This window comes from Lepidochelys kempii, chromosome 7 (assembly GCF_965140265.1).
Source record: "Lepidochelys kempii isolate rLepKem1 chromosome 7, rLepKem1.hap2, whole genome shotgun sequence".
In the NCBI taxonomy this organism is placed as follows: Eukaryota; Metazoa; Chordata; order Testudines; family Cheloniidae; genus Lepidochelys; species Lepidochelys kempii.
Genome location: NC_133262.1, coordinates 22,732,001 through 22,752,025, shown reverse-complemented (window position 1 = coordinate 22,752,025; position 20,025 = coordinate 22,732,001). Strand labels below are relative to the sequence as shown.

At 44.7% G+C, this 20,025-nt stretch overlaps 1 protein-coding gene across 4 annotated transcripts in view; it reads left to right on the top strand.

Moving 5' to 3' along the window:
• CHCHD6 (coiled-coil-helix-coiled-coil-helix domain containing 6) overlaps positions 1 to 20,025 on the top strand; it is a 169,589-nt gene that overhangs the window by 111,477 nt on the left and 38,087 nt on the right. For 3 of the 4 annotated variants that reach the window (XM_073351350.1, XM_073351349.1, XM_073351352.1), the window contains 2 exons: positions 3,004 to 3,111; positions 7,488 to 7,623. In XM_073351350.1, coding sequence (XP_073207451.1) covers positions 3,004 to 3,111; positions 7,488 to 7,623 — 244 coding nt within the window. The remainder of the gene's footprint in view (positions 1 to 3,003; positions 3,112 to 7,487; positions 7,624 to 20,025) is intronic. The other variant, XM_073351351.1, reaches the window with a different exon arrangement.

Here is a 20,025-nt window from a genome sequence, read left to right as displayed (position 1 = left end):
ACATTGTCCTCTTACTTGACATAGCATAGTACTGTCATAGCAGATTGGGCTTTAGTTCTGCCCAGCATGGTAACTAATCCACAGCAGTGTCCAATCCCGAAGCTTTGGAGGAAGGTGAAACCAGATCTGTTGAACAGTGTTCTTGAATACTTGAGGAAGGGCAGGAGTGTTTTCTTCCTAACCACAGAGGTTATGCTCCTGAAACATACGATTTGGGTACCTCATCTTAGTATTTGTAATAGAATATTATTGGATCATGGAAGTCAGAGATGGAAAAGATCTGTTAGATCATCCACTCAATATTCCTGCTAAATCAGCCACCAAATGGCTATCCCCTTTTTAATTCTAGCTATATTATTGAACTGCCATGCTGGGGCAGGGAATTCCAAAGCAAGTAGTGAGGTCATGGCTGTCAGTGATAAGGATGCGATAATCAGAAAAGAAGAAACCTTTCTTTGTCCTGTTCGATGTATTCCTCCAGAGTTATTTTCCTCACATGTTAAAGAGAAGTTGTCTGTGACAGCCAAATACTATTAAAGGGAGAACGCAGTTTTCCAGCTCAGCTAGCCACTTACAGGTTTTTGTATATGTGCAATAACATACCACAACATACCACAGTACCTGACCATTGCACCAACATGCTCACTCTCAAATACCCACAGCATGTCTTGTGATGCAAAAACATCCCACTGTGTGATTCCCAGCTGCTGTAGACATACTAGCACTTGCTCCCTTCAAGATAGCCCCCTAAAAGTAGAAGTGTAGCCAAGGTAGCACAGGCAGCAGTGAGGAGTGGCATGGACTAGCTGTGCCAGGCACGTGTCCGCAGAGTTCAGGCTGCTTTGTACTTAGCACAGCTAGCCTGTGCTGCTGCTCGCCACTGCCATGCTACCTCAGTTACGTGACTGTTTTTAGAACACCAGCTCAGTAGCGCAAGTATGTCTGCGCAAGCTAGGCATCACAGCCCTAGCTCAGAGTGTAGACGTATCCTTTATCACAAGTCACTAGTTTATGTCAATCCTGACTTGCGACACCCCAAGCTATCTATGTCCTGGGCTGTCATACAGCTCTGTCAGGGCACCTCATTTCTGACCTGCCACACCACCTGATATCTCAGCCCTGGGCTTTTCCTGAGTAAATGCATGAAAATGTCTAGGTTTAGATTCCACCCCATCTCCCCCACAAACTCATTTGTAACTGCCGTATACAGTTCAGTCACCAGAGTTCACCAGAGTGTAAAAGAGCAATCTTCCGTGGAATCTTTTGACTACATCTGGGACCTCTGTAATAATCAACTAGTTTGTCTGGTGTATAGTAACCACCAGGAAATTGCTCTCCTGCACTGGCCTATGGGGCTGCTATGTCCTAAAATGATAGTGGTAGATATTTACTTTGCTGGTGTATTTTTAGTTTCAGGACAAAATAGTGGCGAATACTGGTAGGGTTTAGGGATTTTTTTTTGAGGCGGTTGGGCAAATAAACTGACTTCCAGAGTTGGGAACTCTGTCCCAGAAGGGTGGAGAACAGGGCCTGAACCAAAATCCTTCATCTGAAAGTTCATGAACTTGAGGAAAGTTAGGAACCAACTCTGTGGTGGAAAGACAGAGGTTTATGTGGGCAGGGACTGGACTCGTCTCCCTTCTCTGACTGACTAGGAGGAATGAGCATGGTTTCCATTAATCTTTAGAACAGAATATCCTCCTGCCATTCTCTGTTACTGCAGCATTTACAGCCCTGTTTTCTCAGTGCAACTAACCCCAGGGATAAGTTTAAGATTAAATGGCACTTACCTCTACCAAAGTTTTGTGTAACAACCACCCTTGAGCTACCCCATGGTGGACTCTTCTTTTAGTTAAACCTTCTGTTACCATGCAGATACTTAGGCTTTGTCTACACTGGAACTTCGCTGGCAAAACTTTGGTCGTTCAAAAAAAACACCACCACCCCAAGCGACAAAAGTTTTACAAACAAAAAGCGCTGGTGTGAACAGCGCTTTGTTGGCAGGACAAAGCTGCTGCCAGTCGTTGGGGGTGGAATTTTTTTTATCGGCAGAAGAGCTCTCTCTTGCCAACAAACAGCAGTTACACTGCGCGCCTTTTAGTGGCACGTCTGTAAAAGTTGCGTAGTGTAGACATAGCCTTATTGTCTTCCTCCCAGATGCAGAAGGCTCTCCTCCCCTCCACCTCCCAATCCTGAGTCCATGATCTTCCTCCTAAAGGAGACTGCCTGCCACTAGCAATCAGCGGGGTACTTCCCTGTGGCCTGTTGCTCTGCCTTGTTCCTGCATCTGCCCCTGGGGCCTAGATCCCAAGGGTCTTGCCTTAATCTATCCCTGTAATAGCTGGCTGTCTCAGTGTGTATGTGTTGGGGAGGGGGAAGTGTTACTGTCTGATTAATTGACAAACATTCTGACAAACATTTTTTTACTAGCCCAGAATTTATGGTGGAAATTCTTTAGGAATCTTGCTTTAACCTCTCGGGTACTCTGCACTTCTTCATTGGGTTTATATTCACACAGAGGTGAATTTGCCAAGACAGATGAATACAGCTGTTGGCTGGAGTAGCAGTTACCTGCCACTGCTGAACAGCCAAGAGAGGGTTAAAGAGAAAACCTCTTCTGAGCCACTAGATTGGTCCTGACTAAGATGAATGTCTAATTCACTCGCAGCGTCCTTACTGCTGCCAGTAATAAAAAGCTTGTTTCACATATTCACCCCACTGCAGACGTTTCTCTTAAATTAAATATCAGGAGGACATATAATAGCACGATTCCATGCCAAGCCAATATTATCAGATTGATGTCAGCAGTGATAATAGAAGAAGGATAAGTTGATGAGATTTCATTTATTAAATAAAGGGAATACATGGAAAGAGATAGGAACTGGTAACTCTCAGCGTGTCGAAATGCAGCAAGATCTCTCTGGCTCCAAGCTTACCTCAAGGGATAGCAGAGAGAAAAATGCCCTTTGTTTCATTTAAGAAAACCTCTCCCTTCTTTTCCAGACAAAGACCTGATTTAGCTTACTCAGTGGGAGGGGGAGAGGAGGATCTGAAATCCTGGATTTCATGTGTACACAGCCTTCCTTCCCATTGGACAGCAGAGAAGCAAAGGTTTGTTTTCCCCCAGTTTGATGAGAGAGGCAAAACTAATGAGTTATTTTATTTCTAGTTTCAGCTATTCCTCTTTCCACCTGTTGATTTACACCTTGCCTGATATGCAGACGGGGGCCTAGATTATGGACTTTGACTTTCATATTGATATGCTTCATTTTTCTTCCTGGGGCATTGTTCAAGCCCCTAACCTTGCAACCCTGCCTCCTGTCCTTTCTCTCAGCCCCTGTAGATGAGTCCCATCTGACTGTTTCAGTAACACTGGTGGGAATTATAACTCAATGTATTAAACAAGGTCTAAGAGCCTAGCCTTCTCTGGAGCCCAGCATAGTCTTTTTTAAAAGAATACATTTATTTTTCCTTTTAAAAAACAGAATGAGCCTTGAACCTTTCTAAAGAGAGCCCCAGATTTGTCACTGCACCAGACCCCTTTTTGCTGAGCACCCTGTCTTACCAACAGCAGCCCAGTGGGGAGGCTAGAATGCTGCCTTCCTCAGAGAAGTCTGAGCCTACTGGCTGTAGCTAACCAAGGGGGCGGGGTGGGAGGGAAGGTACTTCAGAGGCCAAAATGGGATATCACTCTCAGGATATTATAAAGGTGTCTGAAGTATGACATTCTGTTGGATTCCACTAGGCTCCTCAGGCGTGGCTCCTTCTCGGGGGGGTTCAGAAACACCCGTGAGCAGGGACAGATGAAGGCATAGGCACAACGGGTGCTTGCGGCCATAGCTCTCAGTCATGTGGTGTTGTCACAATCACAGGTTCCAGGTTTAAAAACAACAATTAAAAACGTGATCCAAGAGGAAGCAGCACAGTGATGTCTGCCTGAGCCTGCGCTAGCCTCGAACAGAGGGATGAGTAGCAGCCACTGGAACTAGGAAAGAAACTGCTTAGGCTTACATTCGCCACCAGAGCAGTCCAGGCACCCTCTTCTTTCAGGGAGCACGGCAGGCACGGGCTTAGGGTCCCACTGGGCTCTCCAGGATAGCGTCCCCTTTGATGGGGTTTGCACGGACCCCTGGGCTAGGCTCTTCCCCTCTAATTTCTTAGCTCCACAGGTCAGACTGAGGGCTGGTGGGAGAAATGGTGGAACCTCCTAGATGCTACCTGTTTATAGCACCAAAATCAGCTTTCACTTGCAATAGATCATACAGATCTGTGATCTTCCTGCTCCATCCGTGACATGCTTTGAGCAGTAGTGGGATAGTTAACAGACCTGGCATCTAAATAGTTATTGGGCACCTCATAGATGGCACAGTCCACCCCTTTCAGAGCTATTGTTTTAGGCTGTTTACAAACTCAGGCAGACTTTACTGCATTGGTTACATTCCTTCAATTTTTTAAAGTTTTCTTTACAACTAATGAGACTCCTTTTTTGAGTGAAAGCAAAGGCCTTGTCTAAATACAGGTTCTACTGATTTACCTAAGTAAGGTTGCGAAACAGATTTAGTTAAATCAGTGCAAATTCACTTGTGCAGGCACTCTTAAATCAATTTAAGACTGTCTTAACTCAATAATCAACTTAACTGTCTTTGTGTTTTATTCCTCTAGTTTATTGATCTAAACCTGTTTAGTTAAATTGGTGCAACTTGTGTGTAGATGAGATCTCGGCTTTCATTTTGAAAAAAATATTTATTGTAGCAGGGGTAAGGTATTTGTGATAACTCTGGCTCACTGAAATTCAGTTGCTGTGTAAACTCTCTGCTCTTTGGGGTGTTCTGTGAAGCAACGGCAGATAACACTGGTAATGCAGCTTCCCCCAGGCAATCTCTGTCACTTTACAAGGGTTGATCTCTCGCCTCTTGCAGGGGAGAGGCAGTGGTAGGCACCTCACCAGCTGCTTTTGGTTTTGTTTTTAACCCTGTGCAGTGCTGCCTGTGCCCCCCGCACAGTCTGGGCAAGAGGGTGCCATGAGCTCTCAAGCGTGTCCTACCTTGTCATTGATCTTAGTCAGTGAAGGCAGGCACCATAGCAGGGGAGGAACCAGCAAATAAGGGTTTAATGGCCCTCCATTCTGAGACTGGCAAAGTGAAACCCAAACACTCTCTAAAATGTATCCCTCCATCTGAGAAGCTTATATCACACTGTTAAATTCAGGTGAATATAGATGAATGATTTCATAACATATTGTATCTTTCTTCCCCCTTCCCTCCTGTTGGATACAGTTACAAAATACACGTTAGGTTTTTTTTAACATGCTGAGTTAAAAACCTAATTTAAAAAGTCTTAACTTTCCCAATGAATTGAGGGATTAGGTGGTATTTCCTGACCTAGCCCTGTTTGGTATTGTTTCGAAGGACTCACTGAGTTGATTAGAATGATATTAAAATTGCAGTGACAGAGCAAAATGCCAACCTTATGAGTTTCTGAAGTTCCCTGCAAGTTTTTGTCCATTTCAAACTTTTGGAAGGCTTTTAAAAGATTTTTTTTGTTTAATATGACACATAAAATAATGAACATACTCCAGGGATCCTACATAGGTATTACCTTCTTTTTAAAGACCATACCATTTCGGGGGGGGGGGAGGGTCTAAATTATTTGACTGTGTCTAATCCAAGCACAGCAATGTTGCTGTTACTTTTCATGCTGTGGCTGGTGTGTGGGGCATGTTGTTCCTGATAAATGCTAGAGCTTTGCCCTTGAGACTTGGTGGTGTGATCAAGACTGAAGGTGTACTTCTTGAACAGTGTCCTAGTACAATTTTCTCAGAGAAGTATCCAGATATAACAGAATATTTTGCCCTCATCATGCTCCCCCCCCCCCCCCCCATGCATCCCCAAACTAAAAAATGTGAGGGCTGGAAGTTCATGTCTGAGCTTCCTTCCCTGCATCCTCACTACAGTCACAAAGGATCCAAGAAGCACAGGATTTTTAGTTTTTTTTTGCCCAGTAGAAAGAAACATGACTCAAATAATAGCTTGAATATCCCTCTCGGCGCCTCCGTGACTGTGCACTGAAGTCATACGGATGCATTGACGACACCGTTTTTGTTGCTTGGGAAATGAATGTGATGTCATAGCACAGGATTACAACTTGCCTGTAGGATCAAGTGCTGTGGAAAGAATAGCTGGGTTCAATGTTCAGAGACAGACCTACAAATGTAGCAGTGCAGGAAAAGTGGGGATTTAAGGTGTAGTAGATTACATCTGAGAATTTCTTCCTGTGTGCACTCCCTCCTTAACATGTGCACACACTTGCACACAACTTCTAAAGTGTGGTGCAAATCCTGCAGTTTGTGTATGCCTGTCTGTGTAGATGATGGCACTTTGCTTAGTACCTAAGTACCATCATTGCTGGTGTGTTCACCTCTGCCTTCTCCATCATTTGTAACATTGCTGCTTGTGTGTTGTATGTACACGCATATCTTACAGTATATGAGGAAGATCCCACGTTATCCCTGGGTAGCTGTAAATGTCACCTATAGATGAATATTAAATGGATTATTTCAAAAAATAAAAAAACAGATTTAGTCACACTCTTACTCCCTACTTTTTCTGGCCACTAGAATGGTCCTCATGACCCCAAGCCTGCTCTTTTTTTTGAAGTGCTTAAATAGCTGTGACTTAAATTGGAGATTGTGAGGTGGTTTATTCAACAACTTATATAGATGCTCTTCCGACACCTCCCACAAGTCTACATGACAATCCTGGGGTATGATTGCGGCCTTAGTAGATATATCTGAGCTAGCTTTAATCTACCTAGCTAGTGTGCTGAAGCAGTGAAGCCATGGCAGCATGGACTGCAATGCAGACTGTACAAGCCTGTCCAGAACCCTGGGTAGTTACATGTGGGACTAGCCCACGCTGAAACCTGTGCTGCCACAGCTTTATTGCTCTAGCTAGATTAAAGCTAGCTCGTTCATGTCTACGTGAACTGCAGTCACATACCCAAACCTGCTCTGTTCTGACATACTTGAATAGCTGTGACATAAATTGGAGAATGAGGTGGCTTATTCAACAAGTCATGGTTGCTCCTCTGACTCTTAGGGTAGACCTCTGATGGTTTTGGAGAGTCTTGTGGTTCAGCACGGATTCCTGGGATTTACCTCCAGCTCTGCCAAAGATTTTTTGTGTGATTTGGGCAAATCATGTAATTTCTCTCTCTTTCCTCACTTACTGAATAGGGTTAACCCTTCCTAACCTCATGGGAGATTGAGGCTTGTATTTGCTAAGTGCTTTGAACTCCTCAACCGAAAGGCACTGTGAATGGTAGGACTCCTTTGGTGGTTGCTATTCCTCCTGGATGACTTATTTTATGAAGATTTTTCTCATGGTTCCAGTGCAGGGGTTTGCATACGTATGGAAACTGGTAGAGTTGAAGTAAGTAGGTGAACATTACCCTTGTCACAGATCCTCCTGTTTTCGTTTTCCCTACAGGCGGAGGAACACTGAGCCTATATGCGGAGGGCTGCAGTCTGAGATTCTGAAGTGCTACCAAGAAAACAAGCATGAAGTACTCAAGTGCTCAGAGCTGGCCAAGGAGTATCAGCGCTGTGTTAGTTCAGCACAGAAGGTAACAGTTACTTCCCCACTGCATCCTGCTGGCTTTGCTTCCCTCTCTGTGTGGTGTTTTCCTTATGAGGAGGTTTCCCTCAGATTGCTGTGGCCCTGATGGCAAGGTCAGAATGTTCACAGGCCTCAGTCTCTCCCCAGGACCTCCGCACAGGCTGCTGGACCCCCCAATTGCAGCAGGTGCTGATGCTCTTTGTTAGCATCTTGAGACAGTATTGCCAACCACTGTTGGGTTTCTGCTAAGCTTCTCATGAACCTTGTCATTTTCTCCAAATCTCAACTTTTCCTGTGGACCATGTGAGCTGCATCCTTCTCGTTTAAGACGGCAAAGCAATATTTCCAACACCAGCAATATTTTTGAATGACCGGAGCACTAAGTGCTCTCTGTCTCCTAGTATTGCACCCCAAATTGGGGGGCTTGCCTCCTATTGTTGCTGCTTGCCATTAGTTTCCCTAGATTGGCAAATTAGACCAAGATGTTTCCTTTAAGGTATTATGGGTATCCCAAAATTGCTGGCCCAGCATAGGAAACCTGCACCCCTTATGATCTGATTTTCAGAGGTGTGGAGCGCATACAGCTACCATTAACATCCATCCATTTTGGCTGCTCAGCACCTTGGAAGAATTAGGCCATTAGTATTTGAACAAAAGAAAGGGAATGGAAAAGATGCACAATTCACAGATCAGTTCCACTGGAAATTTACTCTTTCCAGGGCTTTCAACTGGCAAAAATAGTCTTTGAGATGGTGGTGAGTATAAGATGTGGGATTTCTAGTGTGTAAGGAAAGAGGAAAGTGTCCTTCCCGGTACAGGGCCATCTGCTCTGACTGAGCAATTTCTTGAAGGGTGTCGGGGTTTAAGGTGGGGTGGACTTCAGGGAAAAAGCGGAGCTTTGTAGGGAATATGAGACTGAGATACTTCTCCTGGGATCATCTGTGTGAAAGGGAGAGTCTGAGACTGTTGTGAAGGGAGCTTCTGTCCTTTGCATTAGCATTGTGAGGGGAAGCTGTTCGCCTGATTTAAGTATAACGTGAAGCAAGCTGCCAGCCGGCTCCCAGAAGAAGCCCCGACAGAAGGAGATGGGAAAATTGTCAGGATATATTAGACCAAATGTTGTTGCAAGTCCTAGTGGAATTTTTTTCTTTCCTGTTTATAAAGTAGGTCTTTGTATGTCTGCAAATCAGCAAGGTTAAAGCTGCCAGAGAAAGGGTTTTTCTCTGATATCTTTAAAGTCACCAGCTCCCAAAACATGTGGTTTCTTTTTCTTCCTCAGCTCTAAAGTAAAACAGGGACTGTGCTGCTGCTGCTCAATCTCTGCCCCCTGTTGCTGTGTGCAGAGCAGAGCACATCTCTTGCCAGTCTCTGCTAGGCAATGCTTCCTCCTTGCCCGCTGTAAATCAGGCTTGTAGCCTTTTCAGCAGAGTATATCTTTAGCAAATGCACTTACCAATACATCTTTATTGCGCCCAGTGCAGATGGAATGTGATTACCAAAGAAGACAGATTGCATTAAACTTCAGCATATTCACAAGCTGCAGCTCCAACTCGCCTGAGAAAGAAGCTGGGAAGCTGCCAGTCCTGAGCCCCAGCCTGACATTATTAAAGAGTAAATTGGAGGCTGAATGACTGGTAACAGCAGAGGGCAGTGAAAGATCCTGTTAGCTTGGAGGTTGTGAGCTTTTTTTAAGTTGTGTGTTTTCTTTATAAACCAAATACCTGGGCAATTTTAGTTCCCAGAGAATTCTGTGTACAGTGAACCTTGCTCGAAAGTTTCCCTTGGTGTTGTGGAAATCTGCTGGAAAGAGGTGCTGGCAGGGTATTGAAGCACATGTTACATTCATGTGCTTCAGGTGATGGCAAGGTGGAAGGAAATCTCTATGTACTGGGAGGGAAGAGAGGCTACTGCCAGGGTAACTGTGAGCTCTGAGGTTATCATTTGTGGTGAATTCTCCATCAGTGGACCTTTTTAAACCGAGATTGGATGTTTTTCCAGAGGATATGCTCTAGTTCAAACAGGAATTAATTCAGGGAAGTCCTGTTGCCTGTGTTATACAAGAGGTCAAACAAGATAATCACTACGGTGCCTTCTGGTTTTATAATCTATGAATTAAAAGGTTCTGAAAACACTGGATCAAATGGAGCCCTGGTGTAAACTCTTACAGCTTCAGTGAGTTCTCTGGCTTACCCCAGGTTTAACTCTGGCCATGGTGGTTAACCCCACTGGTGTATGGCGTCCTCTGAACCCCAAGATGTGTGCATTGCTTCGGTCACAGGCTGCTGGCTATTTTTCATGAAAGGCTATTACAAGATTAACTTAAAAAAAAAAAAAAAAAGACTTTTCTTAAATTTATCTCTTATACTGAATGCCCCGCTGCCTCTAGCTCTCCTGCACGTTTGTAGATTCACCTCGGAGAAGGGTGGGGAAGAGGGAAGACAACTTTGTGATGGTTTTAAGCTGAGCTTGATTTCTAGATGGTGGGGTGTTGGCCTCCCACTAACCACTGTATATGGGTGACTTTAGTTCATTTGCATACAAATGCTTTTCCTTCTCCAAAGATCTTGTAATGCTCATCATGTTACTTAATGAATCCTGTAGTGCTCTGAGAGCTCCCCCTGGTGGTGGCAGAAAGGTGCCCAGGACGTAGTTTAAATCCACATTTCTCAAATGTGGCCACAATGACCACAGGCTCCTGGGCAGTGACGGAGGGGGAAGCAGCGCCTCTCCCCCAGGGCCACAAGAAGGGGTTGGGCCCTCCTTCTCCTCTGGAGCCACAAACGCTGGAGGCAGCCAGTGAATTCCCCACCTTCCCAGGGGTGCTGAGGCTTGGGCTTCGGGCATCAACCCTGGAGCGGTGGGTGGCAGGTTCCAGTCATGGGACTTTGCGCTCTGGCCCTGGACCCCAGCCACGCAGTGGCGGGTGCTGGCTCTGGGCTCACACTCCCCTCCCCTTCATTGTCCCTGGCCCCTCTACAGCCTCCTCCGGCCTCAGGCTCGTACCGTGGGTGGCGGGCTCTGACCTGGGCTCACGTCCACCCCCTATTATCCATGGCGCCCATTGTCCCTCTACCCACCTCCCCATCCAGGGCTTAATTTGTGCCCTGGCTTGCCAGGGCTGAGTAAGTCTGCTGTGAAAATTGATATTTGTACGGTTGTTAATATCACTTATCACAGCCTCCTAACTAGCTAATAATTCTGCTATGAAAAGTGATATTAGCAAACATACAGATATTACTTTTCGCAGCAGCAGAATTACTAGCTAGCAAGTCTTTTTTTAAAAAAAAAGCAACCAAAATCAAAACTACAAAAACAAAAGACAAGAATGTGCAAAGCACCTTATTTGTGTTTCTATTCTGTTTAGATCCAGTAAAGAATAGAGAACTGTACATTATTTTTATTATTGAGTCTGCAAAAAACAAAACCTTCCATAAATAAATTGAAATGATTGGACATGTATATGTGCATATTTATTTGTTTTTCCTAAAGTTAATTAAGTATTTTAAGAAAAATTGTCATAGCAGCCAACAGCAAGAGTGGTGGCTGCGCTGTGAGGCCACCAAAAAATTTATTGTGAAGAACCCCTGGTATAAACTAGACACAGGATGAGAGGACTCTGAACTATGATAGAAGTGAAAATTGCAGCTCTCAATAGATGGCTACTGTTCCTCCACTTTTTCTAGAGCCAGTATTGGTCAGAGCCTGTCCTTTGAAAAATCTCCTATTCTCTCTGAAAATCTCCCTGAGCCAGAAGTGTTGCACGTGCCCTGAGTTCCCCAACCCCATTAACAAATAGATAAAATAATTCTCTTCTTTCTTGTGTTTTTTCCTTGTTTAATTCTACCCCCTTTAGTTTGAAAATATATTTGATGCATTTCCTTTCCTTCCCTTCCTGGTTCCTTGGCCTACCTCGGCTAATTCTCTTGCACTAGCCCTTTGCTGGTGTTCCAGTGAGTTCTGAAAGAGTGACCAGGATGACACTGGACTTCTGCAAACCTGCTGTTTTATTAAGGAACAAAGGGGAGAGGGCAGCTGTCTGGCTGCAGGCCAAGAGCTGGGACTTCTAATGAGGCAGCAGAATGATGGAGAGGAGAATGAGAGAGCAATAGAGGCTCCAGGACTGAGAGTTTGGCATTGTTGGCTGAGCTGGCAGGGTCAGTGACCAATCTCAGCAGCATACTCGGCAATGCAAGGGGTGCTTGGTACAAAGCCAACTCTGGAAAAGAGCATCCCCAAAGAGGCATTGTGGACGAGGGGAAAGGGGGAATGCTGTTCACCTGATGAAAATCATGAGACAAGGGAAGAAGAGGCCCCTTGGCTCCTGGACTCTATCTCTGTGCCATAAAGAGAGTGCTACCTGTGCCAGGCCGTGGAAAACCCTTTGCATCCTCTTAAGATGGTGGCTGTTTTTACTCTTGTGGGCTTGATGGGGCAGAGGCTGATGGGCAGGGATGAAGTGAAGGTGTGTGCAGAGGAAATGTAAGGGAAATCCCCTCTTCACTGGCTTTGACCCAAAGAATATTCTTCACTTATTTACTTCCTCTTAAGCAGTTCATGCAAGTGAATGTAGCCGCACAGGAGCTAGCAAACAGAGCTGTAAACAGGGGAGTTTGTATTGTGGTGCTTGTTTGGGGTGTGTTTTTGCTGTGGGTGATGGTGGTTTGGTGTGGTTTGTGTTTCTTAGATTAACAGAATTTAGGTGGGAAAGCTATGACAGATAGAGGCAGCAGTGGGAGTGACTCATGTAGTGGAAGACACAATGAAGATGACTGGATGTGGAAGCTGCGGTACGTACATGATCCTGGAGGGGGTACCTGGTAAGAGTTTTGTCTGCATGAAATGCCATCTGATAGAGCTGATGGAGGAAAAGATCCGAGGTTTGGAGATGCAGGTGGAAAGTCTGGTTGAGTTTAGAAAGGGGTTCAAGCGAATTATGGAGCAAAGACATGAGGTATCTGAAGGAAAAAGCCCAGACTTGCAGATGGAAGCTGGACTGAGGAATTCTGAGGGGAGACTGGGTGAGGAAAGTGGTCAGTGGAAGCATGTGACTAAAAGAACCAGGCAGAGGAAAAGACGGGCTAGTGAAGGAGAAATGGAGCTTAAGAATAGGTTTGCAGAGTTGGAAAATGAAGAAGGGGCTCAGCAGGTAGTCACTGAAGGTGGAAGAGCAAGGAAGAAGAGTGGCTAGTCCTATAGGAAAAGGGGAAGAGTCAATAGAGACTACACCAAATATGAGCCCCAGGAGGATACAGGATGGGTTGAAGAGGATTACAAGGGAGAATAGGAATGGAAAGAACTTGCAGCCAGAGGGAACAGGGGATAGACTGGAGAATAGCGCCGTCACCAGGAAAAGGCAGGTCTGTGTGATTGGGAACTCTTCACTGAGAAGAGTAGACAGGCCTGTAACCAGAGCTGATCCAGAGAATAGAAGGGTATGCTGTCTTGCAGGTGCTAAGATACAGGATGTAGACCTGAGGTTGAAAAGGATCCTAAAGGGAGCGGGAAAGAATCCCCTAATTATCCTTCATATGGGAACAAATGATACGGCTAGATTCTCACTGGAAAGTATTAAGGGAGACTATGCTAGGTTGGGGAAGATGCTTAAGGAAATCGAGGCTCAGGTGATCTTTAGTGGGATTCTGCCTGTTCCTAGAGAAGGGCAACAAAGGTGTGACAAGATTATGACTATCAATAGATGGCTTAGGCAGTGGTGCTAGAAGGAGGGCTTTGGGATGTATGGCCACTGGGAGGCATTCATGGAGAGAGGACAGTTCTCTCGGGATGGACTTCATCTGAGTAGGGAAGGAAATAGACTTCTAGGATGGAGGCTGTCACAACTGATTACGAGAGCTTTAAACTAGGAATCTGGGGGAGATGGTTGGGGGATGTCCAGGTAATCTCCACACCGGATTTTAGCATTGAGAGGGAAGAAAACAAAGTAAGAAAGGATACAGCCGTGGGTAGGAGAATGGATATAAGGAGGAAGGGCAGTGTAGATACCAGTCTAATAGGTGATACTGGCTGTAGAATGACCGTGCCTCATAGGGTACAGAATGTGAGTGAGGCCAAACAGCAAAAATGAAGATGTTTGTTCACCGATGTGAGGAGCCTGGGTAACAAAATGGAGGAGCTAGAGCTACTGGTGCAGGAAGTGAAACCAGATACTCTAGGGGGAACAGAAACAGGGCGGAATAGTCGTCATGACTGGGCTACAGGGATTGAGGGGTCTGTGCTGTTTAGGAAAGACCGAAATAAAGGCAAAGGTGGTGGAGTAGCACTGTATATCAAGGATGAGGTAGAATGTAAAGAAGTAAGAAGCGATGGAATGGATAAGACAGAGTCCGTCTGCGCAAAAATGACATTGGGGAAGAAAACTATTAGAGCCTCCCCTGGGCTAGTGCTTGGGGTGTGCTATAGACCACCGGGATCTAATTTGGATGTGGATAGAGACCTTTTTAATGTTTTTAATGAAGTAAATACTAACGGAAACTGCGTGATCATGGGAGACTTTAACTTCCCAGATATAGACTGGAGGACGAGTGCTAGTAATAATAATAGGGCTCAGATCTTCCTAGATGTGATAGCTGATGGATTCCTTCATCAAGTAGTTGCTGAACTGACTAGAGGGGATACCATTTTAGATTTGGTTTTGGTGAGTAGTGAGGACCTCATAGAAGAAATGGCTGTAGGGGATAGTCTTGGTTCAAGTGATCATGAGCTAATTCAGTTCAAACTGAACGGAAGGATTAACAAAAGTAAATCTGCAACTAGGGTTTTTGATTTCAAAAGGGCTGACTTTCAAAAATTAAGGAAATTAGTTAGGGAAGTAGATTGGACTGAAGAATTTATGGATCTAAAGGTAGAGGAGGCCTGGGATTACTTTAAATCAAAGCTGCAGAAGCTACCGGAAGCCTGCATCCCAAGAAAGGGGAAAAAATTCATAGGCAGGAGTTGTAGACCAAGTTGTATGAGCAAGCATCTCAGAGAGGTGATTAAGAAAAAGCAGAAAGCATACAGGGAGTGGAAGATGGGAGGGATCAGCAAGGAATGCTACCTTATTGAGGTCAGAATATGTAGGGATAAAGTGAGACAGGCTAAAAGTCGAGTAGAGTTGGACCTTGCAAAGAGAATTAAAACCAGTAGTAAAAGGTTCTATAGCCATATAAATAAGAAGAAAACAAAGAAAGAAGAAGTGGGACCGCTAAACACTGAGGGTGGAGTAGAGGTCAAGGATAATCTAGGCATGGCCCAATATCTAAAACCTATCTGAGGGATAAATACCGGAGAGGGAGAGGAATTATTTAAGCTCAGTACCAATGTGGACACAAGAACAAATGGATATAAACTGGCCACCAGGAAGTTTAGACTTGAAATTAGACGGTTTCTAACCATCAGAGGAGTGAAGTTTTGGAATAGCCTTTCAAGGGACGCAGTGGGGGCAAAAGACCTATCTGGCTTTAAGATTAAACTTGATACGTTTATAGAGGAGGTGGTATGATGGGATAACATGATTTTGGTTATTAATTGATCTTTAAATATTCATGGTAAATAGGCCCAATGGCCTGTGATGGGATGTTAGATGGGGTGGGATCTGAGTTACTACAGAAAGTTCTTTCCTGGGTATCTGGCTGGTGAATCTTGCCCATATGCTCTGGGTTACCTTATTTGGGGTCAGGAAGGAATTTTCCTCCAGGGCAGAGTGGAAGAGGCCCTGGGGATTTTTCGCCTTCCTCTGTAGCATGGGGCACGGGTCACTTGCTGGAGGTTTCTCTGCTCCTTGAAGTCTTTAAACCACGATTTGAGGACTTCAATAGCTCAGACATAGGTGAGAGGTTTTTCGTAGGAGTGGGTGGGTGAGATTCTGTGGCCTGTGTTGTGCAGGAGGTCGGACTACATGATCATAATGGTCCCTTCTGACCTTAGTATCTATGAATCTACTTTTCTAATGTCTCTTCCTCCCAGCAAAGGAGAAGAACTTGGGGAGGCACTTTGTGAGACTGGGTTTCAAATCTCTATTGGAACCTATTTAACAATGAGTTTAGAAGCCTCAGTACTGACTCGAGTGGGTATTATTCCACCTAAGTAATTGTAATCTCCGTTATTGGAGCACCAGCATCCTGAGCTTGCTGTATCCTGCTTGCTGGGAAGCACATTGACTATCACAGTGGCCTGCTTGTGATGTCTCTTGTTTAGTTTGGGTCTCTTTTCATATCTCTGCAGAACTTCAGACAAGAAAACATAAAATCACTGCTTTTAGACCTAAATAAAAGCTGGGATAATGGTGAAGCTATAGGAGGGACAGCTCCCATTGTGTCTCTTCAAATTGTCTCTAGTTTATTGACTGCAAGTTTCGTCAGGAGCTACCACAGCTTGTATACAATTAGAATTGAAAGACCAGGCTGCTCTTTTCTCTCTACCAAGGGGGAGGAGAATGGGGCCAATGGAAATCTGGTTAATTTGTTTCTTGGAGCGCAGGTAGGGAAACGCGTGTTTGTGAGCAAATAGCAAAAGCCTCTGTGTTTTATCAAGCCTCCGGGCCCCATTCTGAATCGGGCCCCCTAGGCTTTGAGCAGTATTTTATTGCCTCTCTTTCCCTTTTCTGTAAATATGTCGCTATCCGCGTTTGCTCCTCAAAAGGCTCCTTCCCCTGTTGCCCTCGAGAGTAGACAGAATCTGAATTTCACCTACGGTTTTAGTTAGAGAATTTTCTGCCTGATTTGTTGCATAACCTGTCATTATACAATCAAATCTCCCATCAGCCCCTATGCAGAAAGGGTGACCTACAAGAGTGAGCCAGTGGGCCTGACACCTTAACCTTCTCTGTCCTCACAAATACCTGCAGAGGATTGCCTTTCTGTGAGTAGTTGCCCCTTCCCTAAGACAGCCACCCTAGTGTCACCAGGACCTTTTTCTTATGGACCAGCCAAGCTGACATTTTGGGCTGGTCTACACTATGCGTGGGGGCAGGGGGGGAACTGATCTAAGTTACGCAACTTCAGCTACTTGAATAATGTAGCTGAAGTTGACATTCTTAAATCTACTTATTGCAGTTTCTTCACTCTCCCGTTGATTCCCCTTGTGCTTTTTGTTGAGGCGGAGTACTGGAGTTGACACTAGAGTGATCGGCTGTCAATTTATTGTGTCTGTACTAGACAGGGTAATTGACACCTGCTGGATCGATCGCTGCCCATCGATCTGCCCTTTGGCTCATCTGAAGCTTATGGCCAGGCTGTGTTTTATGTAAGGCTGAGGCCACACACAGGCTTCACTCAGTAGGGTCCTGCCACATTACCATTCTCTCGTCAGTAGCAGGTACCTACGTAAAGTTAATGAGGAGTTCATAATTCTCCCTCATCGTTTTCACTCTACCTGTGTACTACACACCACCTTGCACAAAAGTATGAGGGAGAAAAACCGGCCATGTATGCTGAGGTGAATGCCTACTCTGAAGAGGTGTGCCAGAGGTTTTTTAACAACCTTGTAGAGCAGGTTGGACCTTGTTAAAGCCTCGTTGAAAAGATATATACATATACTCAAAGTACACCACGTGGAACACTATATCTCTAACTCAGAAGGCTTCCTTTCTAGAATCCAAATGTAACTTCAGAGAAGTCTGTATTTTATACCTGGAGCTTGGAGCACTCAGCCATCCCCTGTGGCCTATTGCCACTCTGCTGTCTGCTTATGTCTACCTACCTTTTTAAAATGCAAACGGATCTGTAAAGTTTTCTCTTGTTTTCCCGGTAAAGTTAGTTCAGTTTTTAATCTTTCTCTTCCAACCTTTGTTTGTGCAAACGCTGTGGTGATAACGCTATCGGAAGAGTTTATGACTCAATAAATGGCCCTCACAAGGGAATCAGTGGAGAGGCCGCAAGCTGCAAGCAGCTGCTGTTTATTTAGTCATAAACTCTGAGGAGAGCAGCATCAGATTAACTGTACCCAGGCGTTCTCCTAGCCTATTATTTGCAAAGGTGAAAATGATCCGTATTTTGCTTCTAATTGTAAAGAACTGGAAATGGTTATTATTTAGATCCTATGGCAGAGGTTCCTGGTTCCAAAGAGTCTCTATTTGATCCACACACAAAAGCTTTTTATGTGCCCTAGTGTTCATTGGTGGAAAAAGTAAAAAATATGGAGCTGCCTGAAAGGATATAAACCGCCCTCTTAATATATGAGGCATGTCCCAGAGTAAAATGCTGGCCTACTTAAAATGGAAATAGCTGCTGCATGCACCCAGTATTTACAAAGCTAGAGGCACAAGTTCTTTATTTTGCTCTGTATCACAGAGCTTCACAAAGCCCTGGTGTTTCCAAGCTGGCATATCATCAGTATGTATTAACCCATGTGAACAAGTACCTTTCCCTATCTGTGCTACACAGTCCACATGCTATGTAAAGCCCAAATGTGCCACCTTCCTGGAGTTTGGCATTATTCAAGAAAGCAATGAATGAACATAAAAATCAGCTCAGAACTTCTCCCCATGATTGGCTGTGCACCAAGATTCTTCTTCTCGTACTGCTCTGCCCACAACCTATATCCCTCATTTCCCCCATGCTCCAAAGAGGCCTTATTTCCAGGTAAAGTCACCTGCCTCAGCAGGACCCACTTAACCTTTTCCCTCAAGATCAACACCTAACAGGGTGGCATGTTCTAGGCAAAAGTCCTTGTTCGCCTGATAGGGCAACATGGAGTTTTATTTTTAGTTGTGTGTCATGCAGACACAGGGTATCCTGTAACAGTTTCTTAGACATGACCCCTTTAGTGGACCAGGCCCCAAGGATACATGGACCTAGGAACAAGTCCATGGCTGCCAAGACTGGGCCTTCAGCACTACCGTTCCCTGACTCTCTCTTCTGTCTCCCTGCAGCAGACCAGATTCCTGCGGGAGGCTTGTACTGTGCTCTGCCAGGGCACAATGCTCTCAGTGAGTATTTATGGTGACACAGGCAGCCTTTTCAAAACAAGGTAACAATTTATTAGTCACCTGGCACACAATCAGAGTCCTGAGGATTGCACAGAGAGGCAGAAGTTACACCATAGTCCATTCTGGCCCTGATGGGCCAGCCAAGCTGTGACGGACTCCATCTCTCTGCCTTTAGTTCATTCCCCTCTCTGGTGCTCCCAGTTTCCTCCAGCAACCAGCATTTATTCCCCACGTCGGACCTCTCAGTCCTTTTTTTCTCAAGGCAGGGCCATACTGAGTTCACAACCCTACATGCTGGGGCTTCCGTAGTTGAGGATTGATTGTAGAATCATTGGAGTTTACATTGTGTGTCAGATTTTCCATTGATAAGTCAGCCTATGCCAGTCCTTTTTAATGACCTGTTTATACTGCTCAGATAGCTGGATGACACCCACACACTTATCTCTTTGTCTGTGCTGCCCCCAACAACAGACATATTCCCCGCTGTGTAGGTACAGGGGAAGCTGAGGCATACATAGAATTCATAAAAGGTATTACAAAAAACTCCCACTTTGTTACACTGTTAACCACTCCAGTACCTTGAATGAAAGAAGGACTTGACTACCCCCAAGTTCTCTTCTTCAGAAGAGTCTCCTGTACACATCTGCTATTCTCATTTGGTCCCAGTGGGACCAGGTTACTCTAGAGCCTGACTTCTTTCCTAATGGCTCTTCTTATCCCTGGCCCACTCCCAGGTAAAGTTAATGTCAGTATGCATATTCCCACGATAGTCTTGAAACCAGCCTAGTAAAAATGGGTAAGGCCACGTTGCAACATTTAAAACTGTATTTACATTATAGCTCTTAATGATTTTGAAATCAGTTTACCTAAACCAGTTGGAAAATTTCCCTAGTATAGACAAGGTATAAGAATTATGCACATCTAAGTCAGGGAACAGAAATCAGACCACATAACTTATGTGCAGTCAAAGTTAGCCAGCTGCCTTGTAATTGGTATATCCAACCAAAACTGATTTTGAATACTTGTAACAAACTGCTTATGAAAATATGCAAAATGAAAATTGTGTATGGAAATTTGGCAAACAGATTTGAGAAAATTGTAAGCGGCTCATGGACAATTCATAAAAAAAGATAAATCAGTTGAAATAAACTATTTCCTCTTAATTATTCACCCACTTCTGTGGAGTACTAGCTAATTTGAATGGGGTTAGGTCAAAACCAGAGATTTTTAAGGGTGGGGGGGCTGTAAACACAGGAGCTGGACAAGTCCTGGATGTTTTTTCAGGGAAGGAGGTGATCTCAGGTATTTGCTTGTGTATGAACCTCCTCCCTAGTCACCTGGTTGGTGGTGTTGGAATGACTATCTTTGAAAATAAGTCCAGTGCCAAAAGGAGGGTTGTTGTGTATTTCAGTTCTCTATCGTATCAGTGCTGTTAGGCTCAGAGTGGGTAAAACTGCAAATATTCTGCTGATGTTGAAAATGAAA